The sequence below is a fragment of the Aedes albopictus genome, chromosome 2, assembly GCF_035046485.1.
Source record: "Aedes albopictus strain Foshan chromosome 2, AalbF5, whole genome shotgun sequence".
In the NCBI taxonomy this organism is placed as follows: domain Eukaryota; kingdom Metazoa; phylum Arthropoda; class Insecta; order Diptera; family Culicidae; genus Aedes; species Aedes albopictus.
The window spans coordinates 53,459,121-53,483,445 of record NC_085137.1 but is presented as its reverse complement, the minus strand read 5'-3'; the positions used below and the strand labels follow the sequence as shown (position 1 = coordinate 53,483,445).

The following is a 24,325-nucleotide window of genomic DNA, read 5'->3' as shown; positions in this document are numbered from 1 at the left end:
ATCACAACCCCCTACCCCCTATCGTCAAACTTCTTCACAAAATCACAAACACCCCCTCCCCCAAAAAGCTACGTCATTTTTGGACGACCCCTTTCCGGAATACACTCAATAAGGGAACTCGGTCCAAAATGCACTAAAATGGCTTAACGCATAAAATTATTCTTGGATGTAATTTGTTCATTACTATAAGTGAATTGTGCCAAGATATGTTTACATAAAACATCCAGGCACATGGAAAACCGTTTCATTTCCCAATGAAAAATGGCAACTTCCGGTTTTCTTGCTTGCAATTATGGTTGTTTGATGATTTTATTATCAGCCTTATGTTTCCAAGGAGTTTGAGAAACACATGGAGGTGCATGGTTGTGGATGCCTACGCTATCCATCTTAAGCGTTTCAAATATGACGAGCAACGTTTTGTGGGGAGTGGGTCTGTAAGAGTATTTACACGCCATGTATTGAGTGTGGAAAAAAGAGCGACAGAAGGGATAAAGCGATCTGAAATCGGAAAATGAAGGACGTCATTTTTGAATGACGTCATCCAGCGGCATCTTACTCCATGGCAGTTGGCCTTCTTGAACCTCTTCCGTTTTACGAACTTCAATAAAAATTCTAATAAGAGGGAACATCCATAAATTACGTCACGCTTTTAGGGGGGATGGGGGGTTCAGTTAAGTGTGACAACACATACCAAAATTTCAGAGGTCTCATACAAAAAGCGGGACATAGGTGGGAGGGGGGTTGAAAATGATCAATTTTTGCATGACGTAATTTATGGACGCTCCCCAGCTCGTTTTTGCAAATACACGGTCACTTTGTTTTGATTTTAACTACGCTTTTATATTTGCTGTTGTTGTAGACATCACGAAGAGAGAATGCTGAGAGAATAGTGAGCTCATTCAGTACAAAACCGCAAACGCCAATTTTCGGTAATCATCCAAATTTGTATCGCGCAAACACACACATAACACTGCGGGCGGTGTCAATTAACTGGTGACCACTACCTACATGTAGTCGCTTATTTCCAACTGGTCGCATTCCAAGCACAGCGTCATTAGTAAAAATGTTGCTCATCTACACGGTCGCGCTACTTGTGATTGCCGCAACACTTGGCCTAAAGTACGTCTACTCGTATTGGGACCGACATGGGCTGCCTAACGTGAAACCACACATCCCGTTTGGAAATCTGAAAACCGTCGTCAACAAGACCGAGTCATTCGGATTCGCCATCAATCAAGTCTACTGGCAGACCAAAGGACAACTAGTTGGAATTTACCTATTCTTCCGGCCGGCGATTTTGATACGGGATGCACACCTGGCCCAGCAGATCATGACAACGGACTTCAATCACTTCCATGATCGTGGCATCTACTGCAACGAAGAGGGCGATCCCTTCTCGGCGAATCTCTTCGCTCTACCCGGTAAGCGATGGCGCAATCTGAGAAACAAACTAACGCCCCTCTTTACCGGCGGAAAACTACGCGGAATGATGCCAACCATTTTGGAGGTAGGCGATAAGCTGCAAAAATATCTTGAACCCGTATCCGAAAGCCAAGAGGTGGTGGACATTCGAGATATCGTATCTCGGTTCGTGTTGGAGATAATCGCCTCAGTGTTTTTCGGCTTCGAAGCAAACTGTATCGAAGATCGTGACGATGCGTTCAGCAAAGTCTTACGGGAAGCACAGGGTGAGCGATTGTCGGCCGTTCTCAGAGCGGCTGCCATGTTCGTTTGCCCTGGGCTGTTAAGGTACACCGGGATATCGTCTCTGGAGCCGGACGTAATTGCGTTCGTTTCGGGAATTGTGACCAAACAAATCGAACACAGAGAGAAGACTGGCGTAACTCGGAAGGATTTCATCCAACAATTGATCAACATACGTCGGGAGGCTGAACAAAACCAGGAAGTGCCTATGAGCCTCGAACAGTGCGCTGCAAACGTCTTCCTTTTCTACGCAGCTGGGTCGGAAACTTCGACGGGTACAATAGCCTTTGCAATGCATGAGCTTAGTCACCATCCGGACGTGATGAAGAAACTACAAACGGAGATCGATGAAGCGCTTGTAAAATCATTTGGGGAAATCACGTACGACACCGTGATGCAAATGCAGTACTTAGATCTGTGCGTGAAAGAAACGCTACGAAAGTATCCGGGACTTCCGTTTTTGAACCGGGAGTGTACGCTGGACTACAAAGTTCCGAATTCGGAATTGTTGATCCGGAAAGGTACGCAGCTTGTTCTTCCGATCTATGGATTCAGTATGGACGAGACATATTTCCCTGAACCAGAGCGCTATAATCCGGAACGCTTTGATGAAGCGTCGAAAAAATATGATGAGAAAGCTTATTATCCGTTTGGAGACGGTCCAAGAAATTGTATAGGTAATTTGTAAAAACTATTAAAACTAGAGCAGATTTATAGGTTATTGTTTTTCCTTTCTTTGCAGCATATAGAATGGGTGTTATGATAGCGAAGGTAGCATTGATTCTACTCTTGTCGAAGTACAACTTTAAGGCAACACAAGATTCAAAAATGGTGTTCAGTTCAGCGTCGGTGCCGCTTTTACCAAAACATGGAGTGTTACTGAAAATTTCCAAAAGAAAATAAAAGTATTTTTATTTCCAGTCCTTTTTGTTGTTATGTGATTTGCACTTGTTGCTGTTTTATAGATGTTTATTAGCGAGAGTTCGATACTGAAGAACGGGATCCAATTTAAAGTACGATACAAACGAAGACCACTTTATCAAGAAGACTTGCAGCACTGCTCAAAATCGGGAGTCACTGTTTGCAGCGCTACCACGGATTAAGGTGGAAGCATTTATGGTGTGTGTAAATCTTCATACTCGCATCAATACACTCTTACACTTTTATACAAAGGTACCACCTTAGCTCAACAGGCGGCGGTGCCATCGGTGTCGCATGCTGTAGTATGAGAAAACAACAGAGTTGCTTGTCTTGTTGATAAAGTAGTCTTCGATACAAGTCTAATTGCCCAACGAATCTCGATGGAAGCTTGGACGGATCTAAAACTTACTTCGAAACCAACGTTTTTAAAGGAGCATATCTGCTTTTAGGTCTTTTTTTATAATGCATCACGTTGAGAGTAGCTCGCTGACGTAGTGTACGGTTAAGAAGGCAGTTACGCCCTTTTTAAATGTTAGTGTTCACTTGAGGATCCTGGTGGAGCTGGTTGAATTATGACAGAGTTGGTGCCTTTAGGATGATGGTGTATTCTTAAACACTTTGAGCATGAATGTTGAGCAGCTCATGGGTTTTACTCAGAGGCGTTTCAAGGCATTTCAGGAAAGTTTCAAAAGGATTTAAAGACTTAAAAATTTAGAGGGTCAATAGTGGCTTCTGGGGCTTCACAGGTTCTCAAGTGAACTTCAGGGCAGCTAAAATGTGGTTTAGGAGGTTTCAGAGAGTTTTCATGGGGATTTATAGACTCCCAGAAAAGCCTAATGGCGGTTCATCGGGGTTACAGAGGCATTTCAGGCTTTTTTTCACTTTAAATACGTTTCAGGACGTCTCCATGGGTTTCAGATGAAATTTAGGTTTCACAGGAGGCTTCATGGGGCTTTCGGAGGAGTTCAAATCGTTATATGGACGTTACAGAATAATTGAAAGGGGACGTTTCGGACTGATTGCGCTTGAAGATCCAATGTCCCATATTTTAGTGAATTATGGAATACACACAGAAAAAAATATTCATGTAAAATTCAGCGACAAATCATGCACATAAAGGGAATGCTAGAGTTAGTGCATATTTACATGAGATGTCATGTAAAATTACGTTACAATCGGGTAAATTTTCGCTAATAGTCACGTAACCGGTTGGAGTCCATGATGGTTTACACGATGGTTGGCGGAAATTTACACTATGGTAATGTAATTTTACATTATATCTCATGTAAAAGTGCACTAACTCTGACATTCTTTTTATGTGCATGATTTCTCGCTGAATTTTAATTACATATTTTTTTCTGTGCACTCAAACCTCCAATTAGGTAGAATCTATATGGATAACATCTTTTAAGGTGCCTCCATTAAAGTATCGTTACCTAAATGGAATTTTATTACGTTTAGAGCAGCTGGAGTACAAAAGATAAGGATTAAAGTTGGTTTACGGGAAAATAGCAGAGTTAAGAGTTAAGGGGCGTTTATGGCGTGTTTAAGTATTAAAAGTTTAAGAGAGTTCCGGATCATTTGGCCGAAAATCATTTATCCAATAACATTTGGCCAAATGCCCAAATGGCCGAAAAATAAATGACGAACTTAAGTGACCATGCCACTGTTCTCCGCATCAGCATATCTCGAAAGAACAGTCTATGATTCAAAGAAGGAAAAATCGTTGAAAACAAATTGGCAGTTTCAACGCCAACTAACCCCTGAGTTTCAAAACTAGAAAGAATAGCCTATGATTAAAAGAAGGAAATATTCCTGAGGAACATATTGGTAGTTGGAATGTCAAAAACTTCCTCCGAATTCTTTCGATCATAATTCGTCATACGGCCAAATAACCAATTCGGCCAGATGGCATTCTGCCAAATGGCCGGACACCTTTTAAGAGAATTGGACAACTCCCTGGAGTTTAGTCCATCTGATCCACAAGCGTAGTCTGTGATCTATTGGAGCATTATGCATAAAATGTATGCATGCACAGCCCTAAGCAACAACATATGTAAACTTTTGATAGGAAAAAGATATATCTCTATTTTTTAACTCCTAAACTACCAAGGGTCCAAAAAAAGTCGGAAGTCCAACTTTGACAAGGCATTTCTCGGCCGTTTTTCAACCGATTTCAAAACTTTTTCTTGCGATGGAACCGGACAGGTTTCAAGATCATCGTCCATTTGAAAAAATATAAAATATAAAGGCACTTCCTAGTTTTTTTGAGAGCGCATTTTTTTCGCACATTGATCAATAAAACAAAATTTAAAGCGATGACATATGGTTTTTTCGACTCTAAATCATGCGTACAGCTGGAGTGAACATGTTTATGCAAAATTAGTGATTTCTCAGTACACTGATATTCTACCTTACTCAAAAAACTGCTAAAATACCCTATTTTTCACATAAAATAAGCAATAAATCAAAATTCAAAGCGATGACATATAGTTTTTTTGGTCTTCAATTGTTCGTAGGATTGTACTTGCTATTTTTGATGAACAATGAAAATGTTCTAATTACACTCTTATTTTGTTTTACCTGGAAAACTACGAAAATTCCATACTTTTTACACAAAGTAGTCAACCAAACTAAATTTAAAACGATAACATGTAGTTTTTTAGCCTTGAAATGTTCGTAGCAGTTTGGGGGACATACTTGAAGAATAATAGTGATGGTTTCATAACACTCAAATTTTGATTTACTCAAAAATCAACGAAAGTACCACATTTTTCACGCAAAGTGGTAAACAAAAATAATGGCTTACAATGCAAAGTAGTTTTTTCCCTTTAAATTATTCGTGAAAGCGTACTGGACGTTCTTGATGAGTTATAGTGACGTTTTTACGACACACTTAATTTATTTTACTCGAAAAGCTACAAAAAACACTAATATTTTGTTATATAAAAAAATATACGAAAATACCACAAAAAAGCGAATAAGCCAAAATTTAAAGTAATAATATGTAGTTTTTCAACTTTAAATTTATCGTAGTAGTTTAGTGGATTTATTTGAACAACCCAAGTGATGTTTTTATTACACTCCTATATTATATCACTCAAAATACTAGGAAAATACCACATTTTGCACACAAAGTAGTCATCAAATAAAAATTGGAGACAATGCATTATAGCTTTTTTTTGCCATGAAATTATTTGTAAAAAAATACTAGACTTGTTTGATAAACAATAGTGATCTTTCAATTACACTCGTTGTTTTCTAAATTTGTTTATAAAAAATTTCAAACTACTCAAATAAGAGATCTTACTATGCGCAGCATATAGTCACATGTTGATGTACCGTAAAAAATATATAATACACAGATCTCAGTGCTTTTAGATTTTCACTCAGGTTGAGTAGTGACTCACTTAGTTATTTATAATTTTAAAAAATTCTACATGTATGAAATATGATAGGTTAATTTATTGTATCAAAAATAAATTAACCTATCATATTTCATACGGCTTTTCCCATCATGCTGATACTCTTTGCGTTGCAATCTGTTATATTGTTTGTGATATAATATGTTTTTCAGAGCACTATCAAAGTTTCCCCAAAATGAAAATGTGATTCTCGCTCATATGAAAAAAAATATTGATGACACAAAACAATTAAAACTGGCCAATCCTTACATTGCAATTATAACAGAGAAATAATATTAGGGAAATTTGCTGAAAAACTATCAAAGTTACCCCTTTTTACGGTATTGCTTCTGAAACTCTTCTATATACATTTGTTTTTCAGCAATTTCCCAAAAGGTGCACTGAAAGGAAGAACTGAAATTTCTTCGCTGGTTTTCATCCGGAGTTTCTCCCGGGATTTCTCTTAGAGATTTTCAGAGTTATTTCATGAATTTTCTAAATACTTCCTACCAGAGCTTTTTTCCTAGATTTCCCAGTTCTTAGGATTTCTTCCGAAGTTTCTCTTGCGTTCCTCATTGCAGAATTTCTCGCAAAAATCACGTGGATTCATTCCGACATGTCTCCGGGAATTTACAACAATGAATTTTGTAGGTTATCTCAAGCAGGAGGTTTTCCGAGAAACACTCCTAGAAAAGTACAGTACTGGACGCATTGACCGATTTTCATACAAAATGCCTAAGTTTGGAGTTCTGTATTTCAGCTTTTAGAGTACAAACTCCGAGAGTAATCTCAGGTGAAACTTCAAAAAACTTTCGCGAGAACCATAATAAAATATCCCGGATGAAATTTCTCTAAAAATTCGTGGAGAAACTCCAGAAAAAAATCATTGAAATTTCTTAAAACTTCGGGAGAAATCCCAGAAGCAATTCCTTCAGAAAAACTCCTCGTGAAAAACTCCTTTAAAAACCGGGAGGAGCCTTAGTTGAAATCCCAGCAATAATTTCTGTAAATACCTTAGAAATCCCGGGAAAATCTCATGGAGAAGTACCAAGAGGAATACCGAAAGAAATCGTGGAAAACCTTGAAGAGAAATTCCAAGAGAAACTCTAAGAGAAATTCTACGACAACATCTGAGGTATATTCCAGGAGAAAAGAGACTAAATTCCACGAAAAATTGTTTGGGCAAAACGCAGGAGGAAAAATCCAACGAGAGACTCTGAGAGCAAACATTGGAAAACCTCTGGAAGAAAATCTATAGGATTCCCATGAAAACCTTCAGGATACAATATTTGGATTTCAGAAATCCTGCAATATTCTCCAGGATTTTTTCCGGAATCAACTGTTTGAATCTAGGGTAAAAACGTCGATAGAAATACGAAAGAATCTCCGAGAGGAATTTGGAAAGGAACCCCAAGAAACAGGAATGAAATAAGGCTGAAAATCTCTCTAATAAAGACACATAACCTAACCTTAACTTTGGAAACCAGTTAAGTTCGTAACTTCTTTTCATTTTCACGGGATTTCCGTTTATTTTTTTGGTGATTGCTACTGCATGTTCAGGAGACGCAAATGGACTCAAATAAATACAAATTAAAAAAAAAATCCCTGGTGGATTTTCGGTTTGCCTTGTATTTTTTTTAGGTAGTAGATAACATGAAACTGGTACAAAAAATCAGTAATGAAATCTGCATGTGTTTGTTTTGAATTTTGTGTAGTTGGCTATTTTGTGTGAAAAATATGGCACATTCGTGATTTTTGCGTTGTGTTGCGTTGCGTGGTAACGGAGTAATTCGTAGATTGCATACTGAAAGTTGTCATGTTAAAACTTTAATACCTCTATTCTAATTGCAAAAGACATGAAAACTTCCATTGTATGGCACATTCGTGATTTTTTAGTAAAACAAAATGTGGATGTGATGTAAACATCAAAATTTTATCAAATACATGTCTAGTACATTCTAACGGAAAATTTAAAGTCTAACAACTACATGTCATTGCTTTAAATTTTGTTTTATTGACTATTTTGTAAGAAAATTATGGTATTTTAAAAACTTGATGGTAAAATAAATTAATAGTGTCATGAAGGCGGTATTATTGTTCAATGTTTATCATTTCACGAAAAAATTCAAGGCAAAAAACCAGAATGCATTGTCTATATTTTTATTTGTTGATTACTTTGTGTGAAAAATGTGGTATTTTCCTAGTATTCCGAGTGGAATAAAATATAAGTGTAGTAAAAACATCACTTGGGTTGTTCAAATAAATCCACTAAACTACTACGATAAATTCATAGTTGAATAACTACATATCATTACTTTAAATTTTGACCTATTCGCTTTTTTGTGGTATTTTCGTACATTTTTTTATAAACAAAATATTAGTGTATTGTAAACATCAACATTTTATTAAAAACAGGTCCAGTACATTGTAACGGAAAATTTCAGGCCATACAACTACATGTTATGGCTTTTAATTTTGTTTTATTGACTGTTTTGTAAAAATTATGGTATTTTTGTAGCTTTTCGAGTAAAATAAATTTAGTGTGTCGTGAAAACGTCACTATGACTCATCAAGAACGTCCAGTACGCTTTCACGAATAATTTAACCCTTTCGGGACGACTTTTTTCTACACATATTTCGGGAACGAATTTATGTTTTTCCAATGGTATACTTTATAATACTTAGGGAAACACTGATATATTCTGTTAAATATTTTTTTCGGGATGTTCTAGGTCATCCAAACTGTCCTGGAGTTGTAATACTGGGAGATTCAAATAAATACATGAATTTACGACGTTTCTCCTAGCAGAACATGTTTGATAAGACTAATTGAGTCAATAAAACAACTTTTCACCGATTCAAAAGTATTTCAGATATCGACGACACTCCAAATTGTCCCGAAATAAGATTACTTGATCTACCAGATCAACAAACGTTTCAAAAATGTTATATCGTATCAAAACATATCCAAGTAGACCCTCTCAGTCAAAATACATACTAACTTTTGCTACTGCGTCAACGTATTACAAGTATTCTAGATCCTCCAAAAAGTACGTTAATTCGAACCATTCAATCTACCAAATCAACCAAGACTTTAATTGTGTCTTTTTGTTATGAAATATATCCAAGTAAATCCTCTAAACCAAAATATTACCTTCAGTTACTTTTTCAATGCATTAGAAATATACCAGGTCATCCAAAATGTATGTGAATTTATATTCATTCAGCCAAGACTACCCCTTGACAAGATCTTAAGCATATTCCTAAAGTATGATATCTATTTGTTATTCTATTCTATTCGCACTGAATATTTTTCCCAGTAAACATAAAATCATTACATTTATGGACTTCTGCCAGAGTTTATGCTGAAGTGCTTACTCTTACAGACAATTTGACGTTTGAGCGGAGCGGCACCGCTCGAACGTTAAAGTCTTCTTTGAGAGTAAGCAGCCCAGCAGAAATTCGTGCAGAAATCCATAGGGCACTGCATGTCATGGTTACTATGAGAATATTTTCAAATTCCTTGACGTTTCGTGGACTTGGAACTTAGAAAAAAAAAATGTCATGGATAGCGTGATTGAATTCGAAATGTGTGATTCACCCGCGTGAAAGTGTGCGCTTATTTATGACTTGCTAGTGGGATTCTGGAGAAAATAATAATAATGAGATTCTAGTGAAACTGTGAAGCGTTCCGAAGGTAACGCTGACTGACATTTTGAAAGGCATTTCGCTGGGTTTTGGGGTGATGACTTCAAAAGGGTTGCAGTTAGATCTACGATAAGATCAAAGCCTGATACGATTGCGGTTCACGTTCAATCTACGATAGGAGGAATTAGCTTGGATTCCCATGCAAATCCTGTTGAAAATCTTGTGGAACTCTAAAAGACATACTGTGGACCAACTTTGATATGTTATTGAGGAAAATTCGGTGGGTATTGAGTGGCAATTCCGGTGAAGGTTTCTTATAGAAAACTAATATAGAAAATTAAAAAGAAGAAATCTGATAAGAAGCAGATCAATATTGGTCGAGATTTTTTCTGGGTACCGGCGTGTTTTGACAAGGCTAATGATACTTGTGATGAATTTGATTTGAGTTTCTTCTGTGATTCCTCCAGGTGTTCATGTGGGATTGCTTCAGAGATTCTTTCCAGGATTTGTTTAGTAATTCCCTACGAGATTCATCCAGGAGTTCCAAATAACTTCAAGGAATTTTTTCCGAGATTTCACCTGGAGTTGCTTCTGAGATTCCACGAGAAGTTCCTAAATACCTTCCTTCAGACATTTTTTCTATAATTCCACTTTTTGGAACATTTTCAGATTCCGAAGCGAACCAGCCTAGGGCTAAAAGCCCTTATAACATTTTCAGATTTTTTTTCTTTTGAGGTTCCCAGAAACAATTCCCAGATAGAACTGTTAGCGAGACATTTGTAGGGAAATCAGAAAGAACCCCTGGAGGAACTCCTACTAAGTAGTTCTATAAAAAACTCTTGAATTGTGTAATAAATCCCACAAGGATTAAGAACTTCTAGGATAATTCCAGAATAATCTTCTGGAGGAATTCCACTAGAATCTGCAGAAAGTAAAAAAAGGAGTAATTTCTGAATTGAGTTAATGTTCCTGGAGGAACCGTTGAAGAAGTTCTTGAAGGAACCCCGCAAGATACAGAAAGGTTACCCGGATGAATCGCTGAATGAATTCCTAAAGAAATTTTAAATGGACCTCCCGGAGGAATCTCTTATAGAGTTTTTGGAGGAATCCAGAAGGAACTCCGGAAGAAGTTCCTGAAGGAATCTTGAACGTAATTGGATGAAATTTAAACTGAAAATTCTTGGCAAACTGACTGACTGACTGACTGCCGAGCCAATACAATCAATGTTGTTGAGATCTTGGAAAAAATTCTTGAAGGAATATCGGAAAGACTCTCTTAATTATTTCCTGAAGAAATTCCGGTTGAAATTCCTGTTGAAATTCCAGAAAGAACACCTGGTGTAATCTTAGAACAAAATCCCGAGGTACCCTTGAAGGTTTTGTAAGAAGATCCGATGAAGGAATGCTATTGAGACGTCCTGAAGGCATTCCGGAATATGTCCCCGGAGTATTTAATCATGAATTCTTACAGAAAGTACCTTCTAGAGGAATTCCAGAAGGTATGCCTAGTTTTTCTCAGAAAGGAGTTTCTCCTGCAGAAACCCAGAAAGATCTCCAGGAGGAATCCCGGAAGGAACTCCTAGAATAACCACAGAAGAAACACCAAGAGGAATCCAGGAAGGATTTTCAGGATGAATCTTACAAAGAATTCTTGGAGCAATCCCAAAAGCAACTTCTGGGAAAAAAAATTACATGAATTCTGGGAGGGATTGGTTTTACAGAAAAAAATCCTGAAGAAACCCTAGCATTCTTCAAGAAGTTCCTTCTTTGATTTCTTCAGGAGCTCCGTCAGCAGTTTGTGCAGAATCCTCCTAAATTCCTTCGGAAGATGATTCTGGAATTCTCTCAGATGTTCCCAATGTAAATCCTCCAGGTGTTTATTACAGAATTCTTTTAGGTGTTTTCCTATGTAATTCTTTTATGAAGTCACTCCAGATGATCCGTAAATAAATCTTCTATGAGTTTTTGTTTTTCACATTTTAGTAAATTATTACAGATCAACCTTTCTTGAAAAATTCCTCTAACAACTTCTTAAATAATTAATTCAGCATTTGTTTTGTAAGGTATTCCTCCAAGAGTATCTTCTGAGTTTTCCCATAGTGGTGCCAATATTTCTATTTGGAAATGCATTCTAGGAATCCCAGAAAAAAATTCTAAAGGAATCTTCCTTGAACTTCTAAACACATCTCAGAGGAAATTCCTGGAAAAATCTCGGAATGAATTCCTTGAAGAACCTTGCAAAGAATTTATGGAGGAATCACGGAAAGACTACCTGAATGATTCGAGGGACCCTGGAAGAATCCCGGAGGATAAAGAAATCCGGGAAGGAATCTATGAAGGAATCCCGAGTTTCAGGGAATCTCAGAGGAAACTGCTGAAATAATCCTGAATTAAACCCAAAAATATCTTGAGTTATTCCGTAATCACAATTCAAACTCATATGAGGTTCTGTGACATTTTCCGAAACGATTTCGATAAGGTTCCGGAATTATTTGAAAAAAATCCTTCAGGGGTTACTACAAGAATCCCTTTCAGAATATCTCAATTTTTTTTATCAGCACTTTTTCCCCCACCGGAATACCTCCTACCATAATAACCGGATTCTCAACGAAACTTCCCTCTATAATCAATCCCAATTCCATCAAATCATATCCGAATCCACATAAGAATCCCACCATAAAACCCTTTAGCGTCTTCCAATCCCAGAAAAAATCCTCCTACCGTAGACTGAACCACAATCGTATCGGGCTTTGATCCTACGATTCCAAAGGGATTGATAACTGCAATCCCTTGGAAGTTCTCCCAAAAATCCTGGTGAATCTCATAATTCACAATCTCACAAGCAAGTAATAAATAAGATAACTTTTTCACACGGATGAACCACGCATTTTGAATTAAATCAATGGAAAGTACTTTTTTTTATTCTTCAACACTTAACCTAATTTACAGCTCTTTTGTCCACTAGGGCACTGCGTGAGCGATTCCAGTTGGAGGCTGTACTTACAATTTGTACAGTGCCTAAATGTATTCTGTTCTAATTCTTCTATATCCAACTGGTTGCCGTTGCGCTGCTTTCACTTTCTACCCTATCATGGTAGAATAATGAGCACGAGGAAGCTGATGTGTGGCTGTTGGTTGTTCCTGTTTCCAGTCCGATTGGGGGTCCATTATGAGTTGCCGTTCGCCGTTGTCCAAGTATCCGGGTCCATTTGAGCCATTGGCTCAGAAGAGGGTCAGTGTCAGCTGCTCTCAGGGGGAAAGAGCAACTGACGAAAGTGCCGGGGCTGGGATCGATCCCATGACCATCTGCTTATAAAGCAAACGTGTAGCCACTACGCCACGGGCAATGGAAAGGACTTAGCTTATCTGAAATATTTATCGAGCACTTGACACTTAAGAAGTCTGTAAGTCACAGACGAAATAGGCCTATCTGTCCGTTATTCATTTTTATTTTTTCTATTGCAAGAGTGAAGTATTAGTGAAGTGTTTTTAAATTTAACTAGAACTTCAAGTACCGTAATCCGGGGTAACATTGATCAGAATTTTCTATCTTTCTTGAATAATTCGCTTGTTAAAGCAAACGTTACATGTTTTATATTTTCAAAACAAGTACTGGCCCTTTGAGTATGTGTTAAGCTACTCGAAAAAGTATTGTAAAACTTTAAAACATGTTTAAATAGGCTTTTTAATCTAATTTTTGATTTTGCTGATTTGGGGTAACATTGATCATGTCAGTGATCAATGTTCGTTTGTGTTGAACACACCCTTACTTACTAAATTCGGGGTCGCTGATTTCGAATATGTTGTCCAAATTCTTACAAATTATGTACTTTTTAAGTTATTCTAGGATTAAAATCCTCTAAACCACGAATAACGCCTAAAGGTAGGCAATAGCTTAAGGAATTGATAGCCGACTTTTAATAAATCGTATATTTTACTGAAAAATAGCATTTCATAAAAGTTTCGTTTATTAAATCCAACTCTAGGATATCATATTGAAGTAATACAGTGATTTCGAACCTCATATTGTATCTAGTATTCACGCCAAGCATGAATGTTTGACAATGTATCTCATTGCGCTACGAAACACAGTTATGGAAAAATCGATTTGATTCAATGTTTATGAAATTCAATTTTCATAAATTGCATGTCATTTAATAGCTAAATTATAGCAGATTACGATATACCATTCCATAGCAGAAACTGATTCAATGTAAAATGCTTGTTTGAACATTTCATGACGTGGGTCAACCCGATCAATGTTACCCCGTTGATCAATGATACCCCGGATTACGGTATCAATTTTTGATAGCTACACAGTATTTTGTTTTCCAAACGGGATTTTAATTTTCCAACGTTGACGATACTGAAGGAACTTGAAGCCTTGATTGAGGAATGTTCAATAACGGACAGCTTTACAAGGCTATAAAAAGAAGTAGTTCAAATTTACCCACCCTTGCTTCGTTGTTCAGCACATCATCTTTCATTATATTAATCATAATTGAATCGATTAAAATAGTTTTATTTTATAGAAAATCGGGCAGGTGTTGAATGAGATGAATTTTTCAATTGCTGAAAATTGAAAATACATATATACAAAATTACAGTTCAAATAAGGTATATCGTTTTTGAAATAAAAAAAAGTATGTGACATGCTACAGCAGTATGAGTAACAAACATTCAGGCAAAATTTATACTCAGTTGACATATTCGTTGTTTAGGTATTAAAGTCTCAAGTTATCGATTTTTGCAGTTCAACAAAAAAAAAATGTGCTATAATTCTCGTAAATTGTAACATTAAGAAAATTGGGTAAAAGTGCCATGTAGAAAATGTAATTCTCAATTAAATGCCTTCTAAATATAATTTTCATCAATTTTGTTACTTGGTCCCCTCTGACTTAACGCCGACCAAATTTGAATCGAATCCGTAGTGCAATGACAACACTGGAATCAAATAAATATATTTTCTCAATTTCTATGAAAACAAGTCAACTCACTATATCAAGCTGGATGCTGCTTTGTGCATTATTACTGATTAATAATTGAGCTTTAACTTCAGTAGAATAGTATTTGTTTCCAATACATTAAAACAATCATTAAAGTGTGCATGTTAAGTATGTGGAAAGTGGTGCAGAATCTTGAGAAATAGGTTTTCATTGATGTTTAACTATAATCACTTCATTTACATAATAAAGAACATTTTGTATAATGTTATATTTTTCCTGCAATGTACAATGGTTATTGAAAGTTATGCAAAAAACCGATAATGATTTTATTGAAAAAAAAAAATAATAACGTGCAAGCAAGATGCCTGATTTATAAATTGAACAGTCCTTAGGTGGCAAACTGTTGGTTTGTCCAGTAGGATATTTTACTTGAACTCTAGAGTGATCTGAAGAACCAAGAACATTCAAAATATCAGAAAGCATGGTGAAAGCATTATTTGTAGACTCACAAAATCTGATTGAGCAAGTTTTATTGTTAAAAAAAAAACTGTGAATACTTCAGCTCATCTAATAGATCATTTGGGGCCAATGTTTCACCAATAGCTGATATAATATTGATGGGCCCAGAAAACCTCGCAAATTTCAAATAATTGATAACAATCTGGGACGGGACCCAATGCAAGTACGAAACCATTTGTCAGTCAGAAAAGACTACTTTTGATTGATCGATTAAAAAAAAAGCAGCGTTGCGTTCCGTTACGTTTATAATAGGGCTTTTTGTTGTTAAGTTTGCCGTGTTGTTAGTAGCTACTGGTTTTTAAATCTCGTTTTGTTGAAAGTTGATAAGTATCAACATTTAGCATATGTTTCACTTTCTGTGCTTGACGAGGAAAAACTTACTCATCGAAGCAGAATAGGTAGCTAAAAATAGTCAACAAGTTCGATGGATTTGCGTATGAATATTATTGGCCACACTGAGGCAACACCCGTATGAACTCTATTGAAAATAATAGGAGGGCTTGTACCAGCCAGCTGTCATGTCCCGTCCGAGACAATAATCAACACTGATTTATAGATGCTCAATGGGTATCTATCGTTGTTAAGAGCATCTCCAAAGTTCGTCTCATAGATCATATGACCTGATCTTTCGGACAATTTTTTTTTTTGGGTCTAGAACTTCTATATTAGAAAAAAATATCGGTAGTGCTGCGTTCAACCATTGAGATCATTTTAATCCAGTCATTCACGCTGTCCGTACACTACGCCAGCGAGATGCGCATTACCTAATGCATAAATAGGGTTAAGCTCACTAAATGATTGTACATATCTGTGATATAAAATAAAGGAACTATCACAGACTTGGTTGACCTGATGTTCTGGATGATAATGAAAGACTTGAATTTCTGACTCACACCAAAATCAAATTCATGAATGGTCGATCTTGCTTTGTAGAACCAGCATGGCTATGTCTCGCTTGCCGCGGAAATCTATGAAACTTGTACTATAAACTAGATGTTGCGGTAGATTGCATGATCTGAATTCTAGGATGATTTGTAGAACACAGAACATCAAAAATTTGAAAAAAATGCATAAGTTCCTGTGTATAATATACACATATATATTTACTGAACAAGAGTGGATAAATAATATTGTAAAACGAAATGTGAGTGCTTTGATGCTTTGATCTTAAAGATCATTGGAACTTAAATTTCGGATAAGACTAATAGACCTAGAATGCCTTACACACATCAACATTAATCAATAATGATTCATCTTGCTTTGTAGAACCAGTTAGTATTGCCTCGCTGGTCGTGAACATATGTGTACACAAGTATATAGAATCTAGAACATCTAAATTGCTAAAAACTATCTGTAATGCAATCTAGACTCCAGAAACATGATTCGATACTTTATATTGATGAAGAAAATGTGAGTGCCTTTTCTGACTTACTTAGATGACCTGAAGTTTCAGATGATATTAGAGGAGATAGAATACAGATATCAAAATATGCCACAAATGATCTATCTTTCTTTGAAGAACAAGTTTGAACATGTCTTGTTAACGTAGGAAAGCTCGCATGACCAGATTTCTAGGATAATTTGAAAAACCTATAAAATGCAAAACAAGCTGTAGTACTGTGTATAGAATCACTAAACTAAAGTATGATTTGACCTAAAGTTCTGGATAATAGTAAGATCTATATCTTTTACACATAAATATTAATCATGAATCATTCATCTTGCTCTGCAGAACCTGCATAGTACATATGTAGGTATATTTCGTTAGCCAGAGTCACGTACAGTGCTCTGGTTTTTGTGGTAGATCATACACACCAAATTGTTGGAAACGCTTCCAACACAAAAAAATCAGCATAATAAATTGCTGAATTTCAGCAACATTTTTACTGGATTTCAGAACAACGTTGCTGATCAACTGTCAACATTTCTGGATGGTTCAGCAAGTTGAAAAATAATTGCTGATACTCAGTAAACTCGTATTGCTGAATGCAATCAGCACCAAAAAAAATCAGCAAAGTTTGCTGAATACCAGCAAACAAAATTTGCAGTGTATGGCCCTATCTCCAAGATGATTTGGAGAACCTAGAACATCTAGATTACAAAAAAATATCTGTAATACTGCGCATGGGCTCATTGAGCATCAATGGATACGTGGTACTGGTGAAGTAAATGTGAATGCTTGTGTTGATCTTATAGATCACTTGGCCTGAAGTTTCGGATGCTATAAATGAACCTAGTATGTCTTACATGCATCAACATTGATCATGAATGTTCCATCGTGATTTGTAGAACCTGATTGGGTATGTTTCGTTGGCCGGAGACATGTACAATGTTCTGGTTGTTGTGGTAGATCATGTGACCTGATCTCCAGGATGATTTGGAAAACTTTAAATATTTAATTTGTTGGAAATTAAATTGGTTGTACTGCGTATAGCCTCGCAGAACCTAACTTGATAAATAGAATACCCAAAAATACTACCCAGACCTTGGTTGATCTGATAGACCATTTTTGCTGAAGTTTCGGATGGTTTGGAGGGCATAGAACATCTCATATCCACGTGACTACAATATTCGTGATGGACGCAGGCTTATAGAACACGGTTGGATATATTGTAGGTGTAAATAATGGTTGAAATACTCGGTGGTTATTAGATTTGATAGCATTTTCTTAGAACTAAAAATCACCAAATGTTCTGGATCCCTGGGATGTTTTGGTGTAACTAAATATGATCCATAATATTTTTTCCTAATTGTTATTATCTGGCGGTACAACTTTGCCAAAGAAACCATACAGCTATTTATTGTCCTTGATTTTATACAGCTCATCATATAATGTGGGCTAATATGACCCATCCGTCCCGAAAGGGTTAAAGGGAAAAAACTACTTTGCATTGTAAGCCATTATTTTTGTTTACCACTTTGCGTGAAAAATGTGGTACTTTCGTTGATTTTTGAGTAAATCAAAATTTGAGTGTTATGAAACCATCACTATTATTCTTCAAGTATGTCCCCCAAACTGCTACGAACATTTCAAGGCTAAAAAACTACATGTTATCGTTTTAAATTTAGTTTTGTTGACTACTTTGTGTAAAAAGTATGGAATTTTCGTAGTTTTCCAGGTAAAACAAAATAAGAGTGTGATTAGAACATTTTCATTGTTCATCAGAAATGTCAAGTACAATCCTACGAACAATTTAAGACCAAAAAAACTATATGTCATCGCTTTGAATTTTGATTTATTGCTTATTTTATGTGAAAAATAGGGTATTTTAGCAGTTTTTTGAGTAAGGTAGAATATCAGTGTACTGAGAAATCACTAATTTTGCATAAACATGTTTACTCCAGCTGTACGCATGATAAAGAGTCGAAAAAACCATATGTCATCGCTTTAAATTATGTTTTATTGATCAATGTGCGAAAAAAATGCGCTCTCAAAAAAACTAGGAAGTGCCTTTTGCTTAATAACTTTGGGTTGACGCATCTATTTTCTATTTTTTCAAATGGACGATGATCTTGAAACCTGTCCGGTTCCATCGCAAAAAAAAGTTTTGAAATCGGTTGAAAAACGGCCGAGAAATGCCTTGTAAAAGTTGGACTTCCTACTTTTTTTGGACCCTTGGTAGTTCGCGGGAGTTTTTACACCCCCTCAGTAGTTTAAGTGTTAATATCTTGTGTAACAATGTCCAAACTTTCGATTGACGCAAAAGATTTGCGTCTTAACATCTTTTCGCCGAGTGGAAAGTTTCTGTTATCTAGTACAGGGCAGCTATTTATCTCGACAACTCTATGATGACCAAGGATACCAGATGATTTTTTTAATCTGTGTCCCACACAAAATCCGGAAGAAACATCTGTATCCCATATAAAAATAACAACTACTCTAACTCAAAAATCTGTATTTCAATTTATGCATGATATCTTACGTCATGCAATAGTTAATGGGTTCATGTTATGCGTCACAATTTTTCATGAACATACTACAATGTGCCATATCATGTATTTACTATAATATTTTTAAATTCTCTTAGACACCTTTGTTTACAGAAAGCATGTTGCTCTACGTGAGGAATACAGAACTTATCCTTGTTTTATTGTAAAACCGATATTTCCTCGCTAAAATTTCACCTAGTTCCTCAGGGGGTCAAAAAGATCTCCTTTACCCTATCACACAAACGTATTGATTTGTACAGGTACCGCAAAGCGATGCACGTTTTGCAAAGTATTGTGAAATTTGTCATTTATTAAATTTCCAATTCCATTTGTATCGTAGAGTCGAAATTAAGAGAGGAAAAAAACTGAAATTCAAAACAATTTCATGATGCGAACGTCTATAATAATGGACTATTATAAACCGAACACCATCTATATCGCAAAATGCTAGGAGAAGAATACACAACCGATGATTATGGATGCTTCCAATAAAGCTATTTATTTACAGTTATGAATAATTACTTATGTAAACTGCTACCCCAACCTTCCTCACAGCACCATGGATCCTTCAACGAACCGATATCTTCAACGGAATACCTCCCTTGGGCAGCAGGGCAACCGTCGAAACAGTAAAGTCTATTTTTGGACTTCGTGTGGCTTCAAAGTTGAACCGGGACAGAAGCAAAACGAGGCAAATCTTGGAAACCATCACGCCCATTCTGAAAGCTGTTGATTAAACCGTGTTAGATTTATTATCACTTGACATCAAGTCAAGTGGAGCACACTTACCAATACAATTCCGTGGACCTTCTCCAAAGGGATAGAATGCCTTCTCGTCGTAGTTCTTCGTGGTTTTATCGAACCTCTCCGGAATATATCGGTCCGGTTCTGGGAAGTACTTTTCATCCATTCCGTAAGCAAGTAGAGGAATCACAATCCGGGCTCCCTTCTTTATCACGATGTCTGAGTCAGGAACGGAATAATTTCTGGTACATTCGCGATTCAAAATGGCCAATCCCGGGTACTTTCGAAGCGTTTCCTTCACACAAAAGTCTAGATAAGCCATCTCCTTGATCCCATCGTAAGTCAGTTCGCCGTTAGTTTTCACCAACATTTCATCGATTTCCGTTTGGAGTTTCTGCATGGTTTCCACGTTCTGCGTCAACTCATGCAACGTAAAAGCGATGGCACTCGTGGATGTATCCGATCCGGCTACGTAGAACAAGAACACGTTTGCAGCACACTCTTCCAAGTTTAGGACAACTTCGTTGTTGTTGGCATCTTCACGGCGGAGGTCGATCAATAGCTGAATGAAATCCTTTCTGGAAACATTGTTCTTCTCGCGATGTTCGATCTGCTTTGTAATAATGTCCGTAACGAATTGGATCATCTGTGGACTCAATGATTGTATCCGCGTGAGTTTCAGAAGTTCCGGGCAAATAAACGTAGCAGATGCACGGAGGTTGTTGAAAAAGCCGTCAAACTGGGATTCTCGCAGTGTTTTGATGAACGCGTCATCCGGATCGTTGATGCAGTTTGCTTCGAAACCGAAAAATATCGAGGCAATGATTTCCAACACACAACGAGACACCAACTCTCGAATTTCCAACACTTCTTGTTTCGCAGCGGATGGCTCGAGAAACTTCTGCAGCTTGTGTCCAACGTCCAGAATTGTGGGCATCATACTGCGCAGTTGTCCTCCGGTGAAGAGCGGGGTGAATTTGTTCCGGAGATTGCGCCAACGTTTGCCAGGAAGAGCAAACAAATTACCGGAGAAGGGATCGACTTCCTCATTGCAGAAGACGCCACGGTCGTGGAAGTGACTGAAGTCCGTTGTCATAATCTGCTGAGCCAGGTGAGCATCTCGAACCAGAATGGCCGGTCGGAAAAACAGGTAGATTCCAACCAGCCGTTCCTTGGACTTCCAATAGAGGTTGCACGTGGCCACTCCAAAGTTTTCCGTTCTGTTAGCCACCGTTTTCAGGTTGCCGTAAGGGATATGCGGCTTGATGCTGAACAATCCATTTCGATCCCAGTACGAGTAGATGTAGCGAATGGCGAACGCAGCGGCCAGCCAGAAAAGCGCGAAAGTGTAGATGAACATTTGGAATTCGTTGATAACTTACTAAGGAAGGCGATTTCCACAAACTAAACCGGGCTCTGGACTCGTATGTGCTTTTTATAGTCTGTCGCGGTCGCGAATAGGTTGGAAAGGAATAAGTACCTACTGATAAAACCTGTACCGTGTCCGAGAGCATGCGGTGGCGAGATGAGATTTCATTGTCAATAATTATTTTCTATCTCCCTTGAACGAGATTTCAAATTATTGTCTTCTAGATTGTTTTGGATGTTTATGAACTGAATTATGAAAGGTACATTTATTCACTCGTAAATCGCTTCGAATTGTTCATTTCATTTGGGTATTCTGTTTGAAATCCTCATCATTGGGCATTGTTATAATGATTAGAAACAAAAACCGGATGAGTCATTTTTCTGGTGAATGTAGTCAGTGTTACATGCAAACGTGTTACATGAAAACGAAACATTTACATTTGAATGTCCAAAAATTTCCCCATATCGACAAATCTTTGTCAGAAGATAATGGAAAAAGTCTCCCTAGCTACCTACTCACTTTTATCTGCTTTAATGAGCCCTGATAACGGCGTTCTTTTCGAGGCTTATCAGGCTTCAAAACAAATCATCTTGCATGCAAGCCATGACCCAACAACTTTCCTGAATATTCCGGACAATGAGATAGCAAATCGTGAACCGGCCCCGGCTAGCTTGTGTTTCGAAAAGTAAACGCTTCTCAAGCTATAAGCGTCGCGGTACCGGCTTCACACCGACGAGGGACCGGCTTCGCATCGCGGGAAGAATCCACTCACACCTCTTCCAGATCCGTCTTCGACACGTGACAAAATGAACCGCTGTCTGGTCTGTTGTTGACTTTTTGGCGCACGCACACGGCTGATTTATTTGGAATCGGTCAACGCTGTTGTCTCTGTTGGAGTATGTAGCGATGACCGAGATTGATTGATGAATGGAACACCAACAAGGCGGTTTGATTGTGGAAGACAATCAACGACGCTCGCTTCCATAGGAGGTACGACCGCATGTAGATGTAGTATACCTGAACATCTGTTATCTCATGTTTGTTTTTCAAATATCTCGCATTAATTCGCGAGCGACTACTATTTATACCAACTTCAAACCGGTTGCGCCTTTCAGTTGATTCGTAGACACCTCACCGAAAATGTTGATCATCTACACGGTCGCGCTTGTTTCGATCGCCGTAACGCTAGGCTTAAAGTACGTGTACTCGTACTGGGACCGGCACGGACTTCACAACATCAAACCGCACATTCCATTCGGGAATCTGAAAACCGTTGTCAATAAGACCGAGTCATTTGGAGTCGCCATCAATCAGCTGTACTGGCAGACCAAGGGTCAACTCGTTGGAATTTACCTATTCTTCCGACCGGCGATTCTCATACGGGATGCACACCTGGCACAGCAGATCATGACGACGGATTTCAACCACTTCCACGATCGGGGAGTCTACTGCAACGAAGAACATGATCCGTTCTCCGCCAGTCTGTTCTCTCTACCGGGTAAGCGATGGCGCAATCTGAGAAACAAACTAACGCCCCTGTTCACCGGTGGACAACTGCGAGGAATGATGCCAACCATTTTGGAAGTAGGTGATAAGCTGCAAAAGTACCTTGAACCCGCAGCCGAAAGAGAAGAAGTGCTGGAAATTCGTGATATCGTGTCTCGGTTTGTGCTCGAGATAATTGCAACCGTGTTCTTCGGTTTCGAAGCAAACTGCATCAAAGATCGCGATGATGCTTTCAGCAGAGTCTTACGAGAAGCGCAGCGACAAAAGTTTGCGACCAACTTCCGAGCGGCGGCCGTTTTCGTTTGCCCTGGACTACTGAAGTATACTGGAATTTCTTCACTGGAACCGCAGGTTAAGGACTTTGTGTCGGGGATAGTGACTAAACAGATCGAACACCGAGAAAAAAGTGGCGTAACTCGAAAGGATTTCATTCAGCAGCTGATCGATCTTCGCCGAGAGGACGGTCAAGATCAAGCTCCCAAACTGAGCATCGAACAGTGCGCTGCGAACGTTTTCCTTTTCTACGTAGCTGGATCGGAAACTTCCACCGGTACCATAACCTTCACAATGCACGAGCTCAGTCATCACGCGGATGTGATGCAGAAATTGCAAGCGGAGATCGACGATGCCCTCGTCAAATCCAACGGACAGATCACCTACGATACCGTCAATAAGATGCCATACTTGGACCTGTGCGTCAAAGAAACGCTACGAAAGTATCCGGGACTTCCGATTTTGAATCGGGAGTGCACGTTGGACTACAAGGTTCCCAATTCGGACCGGGTGATCCGAAAGGGCACCCAGGTTGTTATTCCACTTTACGGAATCAGCATGGACGAGCAATATTTCCCCGAACCGGATCGCTACAACCCGGAACGGTTCGTGGAGATATCTAAGAATTATGATGAAAAGGCATACTATCCATTTGGAGAAGGACCGCGGAATTGCATAGGTAAATTCCGTCAAAAAATTTCATTTGCTCGAATTGATTTATTTTTGATTTTTACAGCATTCAGAATGGGAGTACTGGTAACGAAAATTGGATTGATTTTGCTCTTGTCGAAGTTCAACTTTGAAGCCACACAAGGTCCGAAGATAGTGTTCAGTCCAGCATCGGTGCCCTTATCGCCAAAGGGTGGTATTTCGCTGAAGATTTCCAACAGGAAGAAGTGATGTTTCGATGAAATTGGAGATGTGTATAATATTTCAGTTATTTAGAAACTTGAGTAATGTTTGTCTTGTTTCCAGTGAACTTTGTAAATTTTATTGCAATAAATAATTATGGTTTTATAATACATACAATTCAATATTTTGTATGAAGACTTTAAATCCAACAATCATTATTCCCTTATTACAGTTAAATAAACCTCTCTCGACTTTCTTCGTGCATTCCCGAGTAAAAAGGAATAACAACAACACAATAAAATACGATATGTTAAAAACTTGTCCGTCATAAACAAACAAATAAAAAATACTAAAATGTTCCTGGAAGACCATTTTGTTTTGGTTCAATGACAATAAGTAAATCCAACGTAAGCTAACGATCCCTCCGCATCTGGTGGCAGGAATGAGAACCCTATGAAAAACGTGACTCCGCCAAAATTTGCCATGGCGCAGCATAGGCAAAGTGCACT

At 37.9% G+C, this 24,325-nt stretch overlaps 3 protein-coding genes and 1 long non-coding RNA gene across 4 annotated transcripts in view; 3 read left to right on the top strand and 1 right to left on the bottom strand.

The window, feature by feature from the left end:
* Positions 1–19,414, top strand: part of LOC134287603 (uncharacterized) — a 197,170-nt gene extending 177,756 nt beyond the window's left edge. Inside the window, exon 2 of the long non-coding RNA XR_009997398.1 lies at positions 18,016–19,414. This is a non-coding gene — a long non-coding RNA (uncharacterized LOC134287603). The remainder of the gene's footprint in view (positions 1–18,015) is intronic.
* On the top strand, positions 865–2,624 carry LOC109409214 (probable cytochrome P450 6d4). The gene is made up of 2 exons (XM_019682639.3): positions 865–2,381; positions 2,447–2,624. Exons 1-2 carry the CDS (start codon positions 1,064–1,066, stop codon positions 2,605–2,607), a joined length of 1,479 nt encoding a protein of 492 aa, XP_019538184.2. The 5' UTR covers positions 865–1,063; the 3' UTR covers positions 2,608–2,624.
* A 128-nt stretch (positions 19,415–19,542) lies between the features above and the next one.
* LOC109409172 (cytochrome P450 6d3) lies at positions 19,543–21,234 on the bottom strand. The gene is made up of 2 exons (XM_019682591.2): positions 19,862–21,234; positions 19,543–19,798 (listed from the first exon to the last, which is right to left on the bottom strand). The coding sequence occupies exons 1-2, from the start codon at positions 21,174–21,176 to the stop codon at positions 19,641–19,643; spliced, it is 1,473 nt and encodes a 490-aa protein (XP_019538136.2). The 5' UTR covers positions 21,177–21,234; the 3' UTR covers positions 19,543–19,640.
* Positions 21,235–22,288: 1,054 nt separating this feature from the next.
* On the top strand, positions 22,289–23,998 carry LOC109421560 (probable cytochrome P450 6d4). The gene is made up of 2 exons (XM_019696080.3): positions 22,289–23,643; positions 23,701–23,998. The coding sequence occupies exons 1-2, from the start codon at positions 22,326–22,328 to the stop codon at positions 23,862–23,864; spliced, it is 1,482 nt and encodes a 493-aa protein (XP_019551625.2). The 5' UTR covers positions 22,289–22,325; the 3' UTR covers positions 23,865–23,998.
* Positions 23,999–24,325: the final 327 nt, after the last annotated feature.